At 38.1% G+C, this 17,500-nt stretch overlaps 1 protein-coding gene across 3 annotated transcripts in view; it reads left to right on the forward strand.

Annotated features, from left to right (window-relative positions):
• Positions 1 to 17,500, forward strand: part of FRAS1 (Fraser extracellular matrix complex subunit 1) — a 484,406-nt gene that overhangs the window by 420,992 nt on the left and 45,914 nt on the right. For all 3 annotated transcript variants that reach the window (XM_004038871.5, XM_055385587.2, XM_055385586.2), the window contains 4 exons: positions 1,222 to 1,382; positions 1,806 to 1,953; positions 8,290 to 8,495; positions 16,233 to 16,389. In XM_004038871.5, the coding sequence (XP_004038919.5) occupies positions 1,222 to 1,382; positions 1,806 to 1,953; positions 8,290 to 8,495; positions 16,233 to 16,389 (672 nt within the window). The remainder of the gene's footprint in view (positions 1 to 1,221; positions 1,383 to 1,805; positions 1,954 to 8,289; positions 8,496 to 16,232; positions 16,390 to 17,500) is intronic.

Below are 17,500 nucleotides of genomic sequence, written 5' to 3' on the forward strand. Positions count from 1 at the left end.
CTGAACACTCTCCAAAGTTTCAGTGTCTTCATACAGTGAAACTTTCTCATTCATGTAAGAGCCCAAAGCAATCAGTGGGCAGGTCACTTTCACATGGTATTTCAGAGACTCAGGCTCCTTTCCCACTTGTGGCTCCACAAAGGTCTTGAAGTCTTCTGTATGCTGCAGGCAGATGTACTGCTGGCAGAGGGGAAACAGCTGTGCTGAGTGTCTCCTGATCTGGGCCAGATCAAGGCCTTTCACTTCTATGAAGGGATTTGGAGGAGCACTGGGAACAGGTATTTTTGAGCACTTACCGAATGCCGGGCACCATACCATGTATGTGCCATGCATTCTCACTTAATATTCTATGGAAGAGAGAACATTACATAAAAGAGCAAATGGAGGCCTGGAGAGGTTAAGTCAGTCATCAACGATTAAGCAGCTAATAAAATGGCAAGGCTAGATTCAAACCCAGACCTTTCTACTATAGCATGTTTTTTTCCCATACGTCAAATGCCCAGCCATAACTACATTGCATCTCACAGCATGTTGGCTAGAAAATGTGGTGATTGAAAATTGTAGGGTTTTCATGAAGCTTTTCTCTGCCCTTGATTGTGAAAATAGCTAAATATCCTTAGGACACTACAAAGCATGATGTCACAGTGGACAGGAAGATGAGCTTCATTCCTAAGATGAGTAATAAGCACATGCGGTTTAAGTCATGACATGTGCTTGGGTAAAACAGAGAAATCAACGCAGTTAGGAATGTTTAATTAGAAACATTCAGCTTCAGGCTCCATAGAGTCCCCTAGCTGGGTCCTCCTTAATTGACTATTTTCTGACACATCCCTGAGGCCCCAGGCTCTAAGTTTCTTCTCCCTAAATAGGCTTGAGATGTTTTGCAATAGACCCTTCTCTCCTTAAGTGTGTTGTTCTCCTGTGAGCAGTCTCCCTTGTGAAGCCACAACAGCCTTCTCCCCTAAGGGCTCTCTCCAGCACCATCTCCATGAAGCCCTTCTCTAGGTCTCCTCTTGATCCTAGTGTCAGTGAAAAGACAGGTAGTGACACCTCTAGGCCTTCACCTCAGATGGGCCATAGGAGCATCACTGAAGCTGGATTAGAAAAGCTGAAAGGGCTAAAAGCTGCCACTATTGCAGTGAGGGAGAACATCATTCTGAAAACCTCGCTGATTTTCTGGCTCAAAGTTGACCATTAAAATCTCTATGAATCTTAATTCAGGCACAGTAAAGATTCCAGTTATCCGCCATGGTACTGACCTCTCTACTTTCACATCTGTCTGGTGTGCAACGCGGCCCTCAGACCCAGCTTCTGCCACACCAGGAGTTGACTACGTTCCCAGCTCTCGGAAGGTGGAATTTGGGCCCGGTGTCATTGAACAGGTGCGTTTACAGCAGTCGAGACTCCACAAAGTTGACAGGTCGGTTTGTGAATGTTGTCTTTAGTTTGCTTCCCAAGCTCTCTAAACTCCCCTGGCAATATTCCTATCTTTCCTTTCTTTAAAAACACACATCCATAAACAAGAGAGTAGACTTAGGAGGGGATCTTCTAAAAACTCTCCTAGTGACATTTTTAGCATCAAATATCCAGCCTTACAGATTCAGGATATAAACTATACTCATTTGATATAAACATCTAAAAACAAACTCCGAGTGGCATGTAATAAAGAGATCATCATGTTAAGGATTAGAAAATCTTACTTTAAAACCCCCAAAGACAGGCAAGTTGTGACCTTTGCCCTAGTCAAGGTAAATGGGTGTTAGATGGTGGGTCCTCTGTCAAGTTTGCTTTGATTTCTTTTCTAGTATTGCACCTTGACTATCTTGGATGACACTCAGTATCCGGTAATTGAAGGACTGGAGACATTTGTGGTTTTCCTCAGCTCAGCACAAGGAGCCGAACTGACCAAACCCTTCCAGGCAGTCATTGCAATTAATGACACATTCCAAGATGGTAAGAGATTGGGGATGCCAGCTGGTAGTTCCAAATATATTTCTATTTTTTCTTTAACATCCACATATGTGACATTGGAACTCATTCACATTTTCATTCAAGAAATATGTGTGTGTAGATGTGTATACATGAGCATTTGCACTTTTACATAGCAGAGTATGTAGATGTGAGAGAGAACCATTGATGTCTCCGGTACTCTCCCAGACACAAAGAGATGTATAAGCCTTGGGCCCTGTCCTCAAGAAGCTCAATGTCTCCCTGTGGAATCAGACCCTTAAAGAGAGAAATTGGAATAAATCATGATAAATGACCTAATAGTACTATACATCCAGCACTATGGGAGCAGAGGGAACTGAACAGGAACTACAAGTGGGGGAAATTATAGATTTCACCAAGGAGATTATATTTAAGCAGAGTCTTCAGGTGTGATAGGAGTCTATCTAATGCATAATAAAGGAAAACCTATTTCAAGTGGAGACATATAGTAAATACAATGTATAATGTGTTGAAAGATCCACATTTGGGGAACAGACCCTTACTTTTGCTTTGAGCATGGGAGGGGGTGAATAGAAGAATGGAATGGAAAGACAGATTGGAGTCAAGTTCTGAGAGGCATTGTGATCCAGCCTAAGGACTCTATAAGCAAAGGGTAGCAGTGGATGCTTATAAGCAGAGGAGTGATGTGCTTTTTTATTTTAGAAAGCGAATATTGGCAGTATTGTAGGTGATGTGCAGGGATGAATAGAGGCAGGTATATGAAGAAAATATCAGTCACTGCTGAAGATGTAACCTAAGTAGCATGAGGAAAAACAGGAAAGGATGGTTACTTCTCAGAAGAATTGACGAAATTAGAATTGTCAGAACTTCAGAATCCACTGGATGGATACTAGGGTTTGGTGGAGAAGATCAAGTGAAACCTTCCACCTAAAGCAGCAGGACCCTCATTAGCATTCCCAGAGATTGGCCATAGAGCCCATGATTAAACTCCTAGCAGCTGAGAAGTCCTCAAAAAAGGAACAAGAAGCCAAGTCGGATAATCTTTGATGTTTTTATTTATTCTTAAATCATTTATTTCATGTATATAGTAGTAAACAATTCAAATGGCAAAAAGCGTATACTATGAAAATTAAATCTTCTTTCTACCCCTATCTCCCAGTCTCCCAGTTCTTCTCACTGGAGACAACCATTTTAACCAGTTTTTTGTGTGTTTATCCTTCAGGAGAAAAAAAATATACATATATATATATATATATATAATTATGAATGTGTGATACACACACACACACACATACAACACACACACACATACATGCATGCATCCAAAATGATAGTAATTTGTTTTAGAGCCAGGTTTATGAAGGTGCAACTTGCATAAATGAAAGTCCATCGTCCTTAGTGTACAGTTCTATGAGTTTTGACAAATGTGTACAGTGATATGCCCACTACCACAATCAAGATGTTGAACAGTTCCAACACTCTACAAAATTCTCTCATGTGCCTTTGTCGTCTGTGTCTCCTTAGTCACCAGCCCTGACAACCACTAATCTGTTTTCTGGCCCTAAAGTTGTGCCTTTTCCAAAATTTCATAAAAATGGAATCATGTAGTATCTATGATTTTGCATCTGGTTTCTTTCACTAGAAAATGCATTTGAGACTCGTTCATGTTATTGCATATGTGAGTAGTTCATTCCATTTATTGAGAGTAGCTTTTCATTGTATGGATATACCACCATTTGTTTACTCACGTATTGAATGACATTTGGGTTGTTCAAGGTTTTGGTGTTTAAATTGCATTGTTTTCCTACTTGTATTGCATTGTTGTAGATTCTGGACAGAGATTTATATTTTGCAAATATTTTATCCAAGTCTGTTGTTTGTCTTTTTGTTCTGTAAACAAACATCCTAAGAGTAATCATTTTTCATTTTGAGGCAGCCTCATTTATCATTTTTCTATTATGGATCATATTTTTAGTGTTGTATCTAAGAAATCTTTGCCTAACCCAAGGTAACAAAGATGTTCTCCTATTTTCCTACAGAAGTTTTATAGCCTTAAGTTTTACATTTAGGTTTGTGATTCACAAAACGGTAACATTTACACCATGAACAAGATTATGACACTTATATTATCTCATGTTGCATGTTACTTCAAAGTTTACAAAGCAATCCATTAAGCCTTATCTCACTTGCTCATAACCCCATGCTCTTTCTTCTGTTTCTATTTAGTGGATAAGGAAACTGAGAATCAGAGGAAATAGGTCACCCAATGTCTAGTATCTAGAGGAACCAGCATGCATTCTAGGACTTTTGACCCCAAGTTCATCCTCCTTGCATTATATACTACATGGTTTTAATTGGTGTAGAAGTAGAATCAGTGGCAATTTTATTTCTTAGTAAAGAAGAAGGTAAAACAGAAAGAACAAAATTCAGCTATACTTTTTATTCTTGAAATTGTTTCTTATTCTTTTGCATGAAATGACCATTAATTTCCCTCTGATGAAGTGGAAAGTGAATACAAAGTTGAAGTCCTGAAATATAATTCTAGCCCCAGCACTTCCTAGATCTTTGGCCTTAGGCCAGAAGCTTAAGGTTACTAAGCCTCATTTTGCTCATCTATAAATAATGAAAATAACTACCTTACAAGATTGTTGTGAGGATTAAATTAGATAAAATATGTGAAAATGCCTGCTGTAATACCTGGCACACAGTAAATTTTATTACATGTTGATTTCTTTTCTTCCTGACACACCTGGCATTTATCACTCTTACCAACAAGACTCCAGTAACATATAGAGTCCTCACTGATCAACACACAAAATTATATTTAAATATTTTTCAGTATTTTATTGATGAGCATGGGGTTTGTCAACTTAGGAAACTGATATGTTAAGCAAAAATTTTCTTTCAGAAAAGCTACAGCTTTTCTTTTTCTTTCAGAGAAGCTACAGCAATATGTGTTTAATCAATAACTTATCCCAGAGAAAGAAATCCCAAAACCTATTTCAGTAACTCAGCATAGCATTCAGTACTTACTTCTGGTTATCTTTCTTCCTAGCAATAACGAACTTTTGTTGAGTCCATTCAGTGTGAACATTCTAGAGTAGAAAGATCTTACATATTATCCCTAATCCTTGCAACAGACCTTTAACTTGTGAAACCAAGTTTGAAATAATTTGAGTAGGATTACACAGAGAGAAAGTGATGAAGCTGGAATTAAAATCCAAGTCTGCTCTATCCAAGTCCGGTCTTCTGGTTTCATATCCTACTACGCTGACTCTTCACATTTCAGTTTCAGCTGGCCACTGCCCTCTGTATAACAATGCTAACTGTCACTCAAGAGTCTTACAAAGTCAACTCTCAGCCTTCTGCAGTGATCTTAGCTCCTTTCATTCTTTTCCCACTAGGCTGATTTCAGGATCTTAAATCATCTAAGCAGCTCATCTTATAACATTTACCTGTTCTCACCTACCTTTGCTGTGCTGGTACCTGGAATTAGACTCGGGCTTGGGCATGAGTAATGCTGACTGGGTAGCATTAGAAAGTCCTGTAGCTGCTATGGTGTCACCCTCCTGTGTGTGCATCTGTGGCAAACATACTCATTCACTCGTGAAACAGAGGCAGGATTTCTCCTAAATTTCTGGCTTAACTGTTGCTGGTAAAGAGGCTATTGCATTCCAGGCACTGGCGTTTACATTCACTTCATCAGTTATTAAGAAGATTAGCGAGGTAACAGTGTTTATAGGACATTTTCTATACCTAGCACTGGTGATCAACATGGTATGGGCTACAGAGTAGTGGAGAGCAGAGTCCCATAATCTATTTTAGGATACAAGACTTCCATAAATAAAAAGATAATTGTAGACTGGCCATGCACAATAAGTGTTCTATGAGCAGTGCTGACAGAAAATGCATTATACCCAATGTGAGCCCATGCGCCATCAGCAGGTAACCTCCATTTCATATTGATGCAGCCCATCAGTGTGGAAAAAGAGGAGCCCTGCAGTCAGGGGAAGTTGATTCTAAGAGCCAGTGCTATCACTTCCTGGGGATTATACTGCCTTATGGGGTTAGTGACAGAGTGACATTAAATAATATATATGAAAACCTTTAACACAATGCCTGACTTACAACAGAAATCCCCTGTGCTAAATCTCTTCCTGAAACTCCCTTGTTGTATATGTCTCTTGCCTCAGTCTCCCACTGGTCTGGGGTCTTCTTAAAGGGAGGGATTGTTTCTGGGCAGGCAATCAGAAGATGTGTCCACTGCCTTTTCTCTTTCTCTCTCTCTATTTTTTTTTTTTTTTTTTTTTTTGGCAGACAGGGATAGAAGTGAGAGTGAATGTCTTGTTAAAGAGGGAAAAAATAGTCTTTTATACCTCAAGAGGAATTTGGAGTTGATTAATGCATGACCAAACCTAAACATAACCACTTCAGCCTTTAACTTTCTCATCTGACTTGAGGCCTGTCAGGCCAGCAAGAAAAAGCAATCTAAAGCTTCAGATGTCTGCTGGGAGCGGAAAAGCTTCCCTGCTTGTATTGCTTTTTCCCTGGCAACAAGCTTCCTTCTTGTCCTCCTATGCTGGACAATGTCATTGCCATCTACCTTTTAGCAGCACAGGCCATTTCACTGGGTTATGGAGCCCTAACTGGTTAGGCCTAAAGTTGTTAATTTTCCTTTAGGTATAGTGTTCTTTTAAGTGGTATCATCTGACTTTTCATTTAGTAATGATTAGTAACTATTAAGCTTAGTTCATATGATGGGATGGTTTTATTTTTGCCAGGGCCAACAGTTCTGGAGTCACAGAGAGCTTTCTATACATTGACTTGGAGAATGCTTGGGTGCTTATCACCCCTTCTCTCATTACCCCACCTCCCCCAATCCCCAAACACACACCTTTCCTTCCTTTCTGGATTGGTGGGGTGTGTCCAGGAGGCAGCCAGGAAATTGGTGATTGATTACAGCTTTAACCCAAAGACTAATTCTGACCCAGGAGGCTTGACATATGATTCTTTGCATTGTTCATGAATAAATTAATAACCAGCAGTCAACAAAATGTTGACCTCAGAAGGGCAAATGCCTTAATACAGAGCAAATGATTCTTCATATTGAGAATTCTGGAGTTGGGAGGAAAATAGAAACCATAATATATTAATTCCTACCAAACTTTGAGTTCTCACTATAAACCAGATACTATATTGAGTACCATGCGTTTATTATCTCATTAAATTCAATTATACCAACAATTCTATATTAGATATTAATATTTCCAATTTATATATGAAAAATATCCCAAAGTTTGGAAAGTCTAAGTAACTTGCCCTGTGTCACACAACTGGTAAGTAGAAGGGCTGAGATGGAAATTCAGGTCTGTTTCCTCCTAAGTCCTTGTTTTTAACCATGATTTGACTACAGTCTCATCCTTAAGTCAAAGGAGGATTTGAGTTATAAAAGAAGAGGCATCTAGCGCCTACCTGTAGTCCCAGCTACTTGGGAGGCTGAGGCAGGAGAATTGCTTGAACCCGGGAGGTAGAGGTTGCAGTGAGCTGAGATTGTGCCACTGCACTCCAGCCTGAGCGACAGAGCGAGACTCCGTCTCAAAAAAAAAGAAGAGTCATCTATAGCAGTGGTCACAGACTGGAACCCTCTGGCCAAATTTAGTCTGTGGACATGCTTTGTTTGTCCCAAATAGTTTTGGCTTATACAAAATTTCTTTTCACTATTTTATTTGTTTGCTATTTTTGAATTCAGGAGCTATGTCATAAAAATCCACATCTCTGGCTTCATTTGAAAATAAGATCTGGCAACAGAAGACTGGAACTTTTTAAACAGGGCCTATTCTTTCCTTTATACTTATGTCCCCACTCTTTCCTATTGTCTCTCTGGCCCCAAGACCAATGTGAGTGGCCATTTAGCACCAGACTTGCACTACTGTTTTCCTTACTGTAGCCCTAGGAAGACAGTGAAGTCTTTTGAGTACCCAAATAATGACCAACATTTTTCTTACACCATCAAAATTTTTCTTACAATTATCCCATTTATTGACTTGCATTACCTGCTCATATTTGAGATGGTGACTGCATTTTGAAGTTGTACAAAGATAGATACAAAATTGATCTGTTCTGTTTCACTGGATGCACACTTATAGTAGAAACAGTTCCCTTGTCCTGAGAGCAACAACCATGCTTTGGAATCCGCTTGCCACCTGTGATGTGTCAGCCTACCTTGGGCTTTGGTGGAGCTCACCTGCCAAAGTAGCTGCTGAAGGCTGACAAGGACCATGGCCACTGCTTCCCTGTCTTCTACTAATGGTGCCTCTGTCTTTCTGTCTGCCCACCTAGTGCCCAGCATGCAGTTTGCCAAGGATTTGCTCCTAGTGAAGGAGAAGGAGGGTGTCCTACATGTCCCTATCACTCGGAGCGGAGACCTGAGCTATGAGTCATCAGTGAGGTGCTATACTCAGAGCCATTCCGCTCAGGTCATGGAGGACTTTGAGGAGAGACGAAATGCAGACTCTTCACGGATTACATTTCTCAAAGGGGACAAAGTAAGTGGATTGGTGGTGGCTGAAAGATGAGATTCTCTTATTGTCTTTATTTGTCTGTAATGAAGTCATTTATATAAATTCCAAAAATTCTCAGAATTTTGTATACTACAGGTGACCCTTGAACAATGCAAGGGATAGGGGTGCCAACTCCCCACACAGTTGAAAATTTGTGTATAACTTTTGACTCACACAAAACTTAAGTACTAATAACCTACTGTTGACTGAAAGCCTTACCAATAACATAAATAGTTGATTATCACATATTTTATGTGTCATATGTATCACATACTGCATTCTCACAATAAAATAAACTAGAGAAAAAATGTTATTAAGAAGTGGAATAGTGGATCATCATGAAGGTCTTCATCCTCATTGTCTTCATATTGAATAAGCTGAAGAGAAGGAGGGAGAGGAGGGTCTCACTGTCTCAGGAGTAGAGAGACAGAAAAAAATCCATGTCTAAGTGCACCCACGCAGTTCGAACCTGTGTCATTCAAGGGTTATCCATAATTGACAGTATTTTTAATGATGTCATCTATTCCTTCTTTGTCTCCCACTTACAATCAAATACACATATCATTGGTTGATCTGAGAAGTTTAGCTGATGTGTGACATATTTGGAACTTAGCAGAAGCAAATGATTTCTGCTCTTATTACCACCTCTTAATCTCAAACTATGTTAGAGATGAATATACTCCACTGTTACTTTGAGAGCAGGAGACAGCCCTCTAATACCTGCACCCCTGTCCCAGGGAAACATATATCCCAGTATAGGACCAAATAGGCAGATGTTGAGCAAATCGAAGTCAGCAAAGTATTCTCTTGACAATGTACATGAAATCTCATGCATATGCACCTAGAAACTCACCACTAAAGCCAATGGAAAGCAAAAAAAAAAAAAAAAAAAAAAAAAGCAGGGGTTGAAATCCTAGTCTCTGATAAAACAGACTTTAAACCAGCAAAGATCAGAAAAGACAAAGAAGGGTATATTACATAATGGTAAAGGGATCAATGCAACAACATGAGCTAACTTTCCTAAATATATATGCACCCAATACAGGAACACCCAGATTCGCAAAGCAAGTTCTTAGAGACCTACAAAGAGACGTAGACTCCAACAAAATAATAGTGGGAGACTTTAACACCCCACTGTCAATATTAGGCAGATCAATGAGACAGAAAATTAAGAAGGTTATTTGGGACTTGAACTCAGCTCTGGACCAAGCAGACCTAATAGACATCTACAGAACTCTCCACCCAAAATCAACAGAATATACATTCTTCTCAGCACCACATGGCACTTATTCTAAAGTTGACCACATATTTGGAAGTAAAGCACTCCTCAGCAAATGCAAAAGAACAGAAATCATAACAAACAGTCTCTCAGACCACAGTGCAATCAAATTAGAACTCAGGATTAAGAAACTCACTCAAAACCACACAACTACATGGAAACTGAACAACCTGCTCCTGAATGACTACTGGGTAAATAACAAAATTAAGGCAGAAATAAATAAGTTCTTTGAAACCAATGAGAACAAACACAACATACCGGAATCCCTGGAACACAGCTAAAGCAATGTTTAGAGGGAAATTTATAGCACTAAATGCCCACAGGAGAAAGTGGGAAAGGTCTAAAATCGACACCCTAACATCACAATTAAAAGAACTGAGAAGCAAGAACAAACAAATTCAAAAGCTAGCAGAAGACAAGAAATAATTAGGATCAGAACAGAACTGAAGGAGATAGAGACACGAAAAACCCTTCAAAAAAATCAGTGAATCCAGGAGCTGGTTTTTTTAAAAGATTGACCAAATAGACCATTATCCAGACTAATAAAGAAGAAAACAGAGAATAATCAAGTAGACACAATAAAAATTGATAAAGGGGATATCACCACTGATCCCACAGAAATACAAACTACCATCAAAGAATACTATAAACACCTCTATGCAAATAAACTAGAAAATCTGGAAGAAATGGATAAATGCCTGGACACATACGCCCTCTCAAGACTAAACCGGGAAGAAGTTGAATCCCTGAATAGACCAGTAACAAGTTCTGAAACTGAGGCAGTGATTAATAGCCTACCAACCAAAAAAAGCCCAGGACCAGACGGATTCACAGCCGAATTCTACCAGAGGTACAAAGAGGAGCTGGTACCATTACTTCTGAAACTATTCCAAACAATAGAAAAAGAGGGACTCCTTCCTAATTCATTTTATGAGGCCAGCATCATCCTGATACCTAAATGTGGCAGAAACGCAACAAAAAAAATTTCAGGCCAATATCTCTGATGAACATCAATGCGAAAATACTCAATAAAATACTGGCAAACTGAATCCAGCAGCACATCAAAAAGTTTATCCACCACGATCAAGTTGGCTGCATCCCTGGGATGCAAGGCTAGTTCAACATACGCAAATCAATAAACATAATCCATCACATAAACAGAACCAATGACAAAACCCACATGATTATCTAATAGATGCAGAAAAGGCCTTCGACAAACTTTAACAGCCCTTCATGATAAAAACTCTCAATAAACTAGGTATTGATGGAACATATCTCAAAATAACAAGAGCTATTTATGACAAACCCGCAGCCAATATCATTGAATGGGCAAAAGCTGGAAGCATTCCCTTTGAAAACCTGCACAAGACAAAGATGCCCTCTCTCACCACTCCTGTTCAACATAGTATTAAATGTTCTGGCTAGGGCAAACAGGCAAGAGAAAGAAATAAACGTTTATTCAAATAGGAAGAGAGGAAGTCAAATTGTCTCTTTTTGCAGATGACATAATTGTATATTTAGAAAACCCCATTGTCTCAGCCCCAAATCTCCTTAAGCTGATAAGGAACTTCAGCAAAGTTTCAGGATACAAAATCAATGTGCAAAAATCACAAGCACTCCTATACAACTATAATAAACAGAGAGCCAAATCATGAGTGAACTCCCATTCACAACTGCTACAAAGATAATAAAATACCTAAGAATACAACTTACAAGGGACATGAAGGACCTCTTCAAGGAGAACTACAAACCACTGCTCAAGGAAATAAGAGAGGACACAAATGGAAAAATATTCCATGCTCATGGATAAGAAGAATCAATATCATGAAAATGGCCATACTGCCCAAAGTAATTTATAGATTCCTTGCTATCCCCATCAAGCTACCTTTGGCATTCTTCACAAAATTAGAAAAAACTACTTTAAATTTCATATGGAAGCATAAAAGATCCCATATAGCCAAGACAATCCTAAGCAAAAAGAACAAAGCTGGAGGCATCACACTACCTGACTTCAAACTATACTACAAGTCTGCAGTAATCAAAACAGCATGGTACTGCTACCAAAAGAGATATATAGACCAATGGAACAGAACAGAGGCCTCAGAAATAATGTCACACATCTACAACCATCTGATTTTTTGACAAACCTGACAAAAATAAGCAATGGGGAAAGGATTCCCTACTTAATAAATGGTGTTGGGAAAACTAGCTAGCCATATGCAGAAAGCTGAAACTGGACCCTTTCCTTACACCTTATACAAAAATTAACTCAGGATGGATTGAAGACTTAAACATAAGACCTAAAACCATAAAAATCCTAGAAGTAAACATAGGCAATACCATTCAGGACAAGGGCAAGGCAAGGACACGGGCAAGGACTTCATGACTAAAACACCAAAAGCAATGGCAACGAAAGCCAAAATTGACAAATGGGATCTAATTGAACTAAAGAGCCTCTGCACAGCAAAAGAAACTATCATCAGAGTGAACAGGAAACCTACAGAATGGGAGAAAATCTTTGCAATCTATCCATCTGACAAAGGGCTAATATCCAGAATCTATAAGAAGCTTAAACAAATTTACAAGGAAAAAACAACCCCATCAAAAAGTAGGCAAAGGATATGAACAGACACTTCTCAAAAGAAGACATTTATGCAGCCAACAAACAAATGAAAAAAAGCTCATCATCACTGGTCGTTAGAGAAATGCCAATCAAAACCACAATGAGATACCATCTCATGCCAGTTAGAATGGCGATCATTAAAATGTCAGGAAACAACAGATTCTGGAGAGGATGTGGAGAAATAGGAACACTTTTACACTGTTGGTGGGAGTGTAAATTAGTTCAACCATTGTGGAAGACAGGATGGTGATTCCTCAAGGATCTAGAACCAGAAATACGATTTGGCCTAGCAATCCCATTACTGGGTATATACCCAAAGAATTATAAATCTTTCTATTATAAAGACACATGCACATGTATATTTATTGCAGCACTATTCACAATAGCAAAGACTTGGAACCAACCCAAATGCCCGTCAATGATAGACTGGATAAAGAAACTGTGGCATACATACACCATGGAGTATTATGCAGCTATAAAAAAAAAAGATGAGTTCATTCCTTTGCAGGGACATGGATGAAGCTGGAAACCATCCTTCTCAGCAAACTAACACAGGAACAGAAAACCAAACACTGAATATTCTAACTCATAAGTGGGAGCTGAACAATGAGAACACATGGACCCAGGGAGGGGAACATCACACACCGAGGCCTGTCTGGGTGGTGGGGGGGCTAGGGGAGGGATAGCATTAGGAGGAATACCCAATTTAAATGACGGGTTGATTGGTGCAGCAAACCACCATGGCACATGTATACCTATGTAACAAACCTGCATGTTCTGCACATGTATCCCAGAACTTAAAGTATAATAATGATTAAAAAAAAAAAGAAACTCACCACTAAACATGGCTGCACCAAAATTAGTCTGCAACCTCAGTGTATGTCAAAAGTGTGTATTGAATCAGAATCACATTTTCCCCATTTTAAAATCTCAGTTTCAGATGGTTGAGTCAATTGTATCCCTTGGTTCAAGGCACACATCCTCATTGGTCAATACTAAGCCCTTCTCTTATGTTTGTTTTTTTTATTCATTTTGTTTTACCCCTACTCTCCAGCCACATTATTTTCCCTGCTCATCAATCTATTGTGTTTAATATGTATCTCTTAACTTGTATTTCTTCTTAGGAAATGCTTGTTGTTTTATGTATACAGTTTTAATTTCTAAAAATGCTATTGTCCTCTTTTTTTCATCTTTTACTGTTTTTACTCAGCAATGTTTTGAGATCTATGTTTTTTAGGTGTACATGTAATCTGTTGCTTCTAACTGTTGCATAATATTTTATGGTATATGTCTTAGTCGATTTGCATTGCTATAAAGGAATACCTGAGGCTGGGTAGTTCATAAAGAAAAGGGGTTTATTTGGCTCACAGTTCTGCAGGCTGTACAAGAAACATGGTGCCAGCATCTGCTTCTGGTGAGGGCTTCAGGAAGCTACCACTCAAGGCAGAAGAGGAAGAGGAGCAGGCATCATCACATGGCAAGAGAGGAGGAAAGAGAGAGGGTAGGGAGGTGTCAGACTCTTATTAACTACCATATCTCATGGGATTTAAGAGAGAATTCATTCAATCCTGTGAGAATGGCACCAAGCCATTCATGAGAGAACTGTCCCCATCACCCAAACATCTTCCACCAGGCCCCACTTCCAATAATTGGGGATCAAATTTCAACAGGAGATATGGAGGGGACAAATATTTATCAATATGTGTCTGCTATATTTTACCCATGCACTCTCAGCAAGAGACAGTGAAGAACTTCAGTGATCACACCCACCAGCTTCCTGACACCCTGTCATCACAAATAATGCTTCAGTGCACATCCTCATACATGTCCACTTACAGACTTGAATGAGAATTTTCTTGGATATACAATCAGTTTATCAAAATCAATTTTGATAAACTACAGGACATGCATATACTTAATTTGAAAAACTTCTGTTGGAATACTTTCCAGAATGTCACTAGAAGTGCATGAGGGTTGCTATAACCCTATATTCTCTTCAAAATGAGCATTATTCATCTTTTGAATTTTTGCTAATTTAATATGTATAAAGTTATATCTCATTTTAATTTGTAATTCTCTAATTACTCATCTTTTATATGCTTGTTAGCTTATTGGGTTTCCAATAAGCATATAAGCTTATTTTTATCCTTTGTTTCTTATTTTATTGTGTTATCTTTTACTCACTGATTTGCAATACTTTCTTATATTTCCCAAATATTGATTCCTTACCAGTTTTAGACATTTTAGGTATTAATAACATCTTTTCTTTTTCTGTCACTTATTTATTACCATTGAGTATGGTGTTCTTAGTTGATCAGAAGCCTTCAATTTTGAAATAATCAAATGTATCCAGTTTTTGCCTTATGATTAGTCCTTTTGAAGTTTAACATAAAACACACCCATCACACATCACCCTAGATTCTTCCTCTGTTCATCTTTACTACAAAAATAAAAGTGATAGCTTCCTTCTTTGGGGCACTCATGACATTTACACATTTATGACTCATAAAAGCCTGTCTTAGTTATATATTTTATGGGAATTTTATTGGTGACAGGTTGAAATGTGCTTTAAAACACATACATGTACTACAGATACCATCTTCAGCTTTGAGTCTACATGTCTGTATTTGTTTTAAGTTCAAAAGAGAATTTTCTGCTTATCCAAGAAGTAGTTTTTAATTTAATAAAATTATAAAGAAAATACAGTCTAGTAGTCTGTGTTACCCACATGGCAATCTATCATTATTCTTAAGCACATTTTAGAACCTTTATTATTATTATTATTATTTTGCTTGCTAAGCATATGCTTTGAAACTTGTCATTCACTAACATTTTTTTTAAGATCTAAAAAGTCACTGCTAACTTCATGCTTTCTATAAGGAATTCTTATACAAAAGATGTGGTAGAGGAAAAAAAAACACAACATTCTTCAGGGACTTAAAATCAGGTTAGCAAGTCACATATAAATGTTCACAGGGATATTCTCTCACCATTTAGCGTGACTTAGGAAGTATGAGAGTGAAACTTCTCTCTACTCATATATCCTTTGCAATATGTTAGAATAGTGAATTTGAAATGATCCAACTAAAAATATCCTCCTTCACATCACATGACTCTACTATTGAGGCTGCTGTGTTATCTGAAATGTTGTGACCATATTTTACACTTTCTCAAAAATACAATCCTCAGTAGAGAATATTCTGTTGAGAAACACTTGGTTTCTTTCCATCAAACGGGGATTTGGATTGTGGTCTCAGACTTTCTGTACTCAGCAGTTTTCAGATGAGATATCATTTGGGAGCAGATTCGAAAATTCTTTAGCATTTAAAGGTATCTTTAGCCTAACGCAAAGCCTTTCTGATTTCCTTATAAGACTTCGATTTTTACAAAGGAAAAGAAGTGTTACTCAACTCTCCAGGAAGTTTAATCAGTATGTTAAACCCCCGTCATCAGAAATCTACCTATTTTAATATGTGAAAATGTATTAAGCAGCCCAGAAAAAAATGTGGGAAAGCACACAGATGTTCTACATATGGTTTTTAGTGGGTTCTTTGTTTTGTTGATCTTGTTTTTCATAATTCATCACCAATAATTAAAAATGGTTTGGCATGTTCTAATACAAGTCTCCACATATAGGTGGGTCCCACTCAAGCATGAACTGTTAAATTTGAACATTTTGTTTTATAAACGAAACTGGATCCTTTTGAATTTGTGTGGACTTTTTGATGCAATAAAGAAGAAAAATAATTTTCTAGGAAAACCAAGCAAATCACTGATATCTTGCTGAAAATTTTAATCTGTCTTGTGCCATTGGCTCTAGGTGAAGAACTGTACGGTCTATATCCACGATGACTCCATGTTTGAGCCAGAGGAACAGTTCAGGGTCTACCTCGGCCTTCCTCTTGGAAACCACTGGAGTGGAGCTAGAATTGGAAAGAATAACATGGCCACCATCACCATATCCAATGATGAAGATGGTAACAGAAGAAATTATCTTTAGTTACTCTTAGGTTGAGGGGACATAAACTGTGGTTTAACTAATTATTAGTGTTTTGAAAAATAAAAGTGCTTTAAGAATGCCTACTGATAACATTCTCTGAATATTTATATAAAATGTTGGTGGCAAATGATCTCCCTCTACAGAGATCCAAAAAATTCATAGGTATTTTTAATATCATTATTCCCTACCACAGTGCTAGGAGATATGGAGTGATTGTGGTCAAAAGCTGAGACAGAAATGCTAAGACAGAGAATAAAAGCCATTTAAGTCACTGTAGTTCAGGAGCAGGATTGGAAATACAGTTGGAATCAGTGGAATCCAATGAACTGGTTTAAAACACTGCCACCTTCCTGGAAAAGTCTAATTTCTCAGTTTTCTTCTCTCTAATTGATTTGGCCTACTAACCTAAAAAAAAAACTTAAGCTCTATAGTCAGGTGTTAGCCAAGAATGACCCAGGCACCAGGGAAGACAAAACCTGTTTCAAACTGGGACATAATTGTTTCACTAAAATAGATATTTTAATGAGTGAATAGATAATAATGTTACAAATAGTGATAGCTCTTTTTATTGAATACTGTATACCAAGAACTATGCTAAGCATATTATATTATCTTATTTAATACTGGAAGGAATTTCTTGAGGTTGGTGCTGTTATTTCTGTATTACGAATAAAGAAACTGAACCTCAGCAAAGCTATATAATTTGCACTCTTAGTTATACAGCTGTAAATGGCAAACCTGGATGTGAACTTCATTCTGTCTGATTCTAGAATCTATACTCTTAAGTATACTCTTAAGTGACTCTTAGGGTTTCTAGGGAAATATCAGTAACTAACTTGGACATTGGATAAAATAAGAAACTCCAGCCTCGAAGTTGAATTAGTCCTTGACCCCAGGAGACTCAAGTTCAGATCCCAAAGTGAACCTCTCCCAGGTACATAGAAAACCCATCATTGAGACTCAGGCAAAGAAGATTCATACTCTGCTGCAACTAACACAAGAACAGACAACCAAACACCACATGTTCTCACTCATAAGTGGGAGCTGAACAATGAGAACACATGGACACAGGGAGAGGAACATCATAC

The sequence above is a fragment of the Gorilla gorilla genome, chromosome 3 (genome assembly GCF_029281585.2).
Source record: "Gorilla gorilla gorilla isolate KB3781 chromosome 3, NHGRI_mGorGor1-v2.1_pri, whole genome shotgun sequence".
Taxonomy (NCBI): domain Eukaryota; kingdom Metazoa; phylum Chordata; class Mammalia; order Primates; family Hominidae; genus Gorilla; species Gorilla gorilla.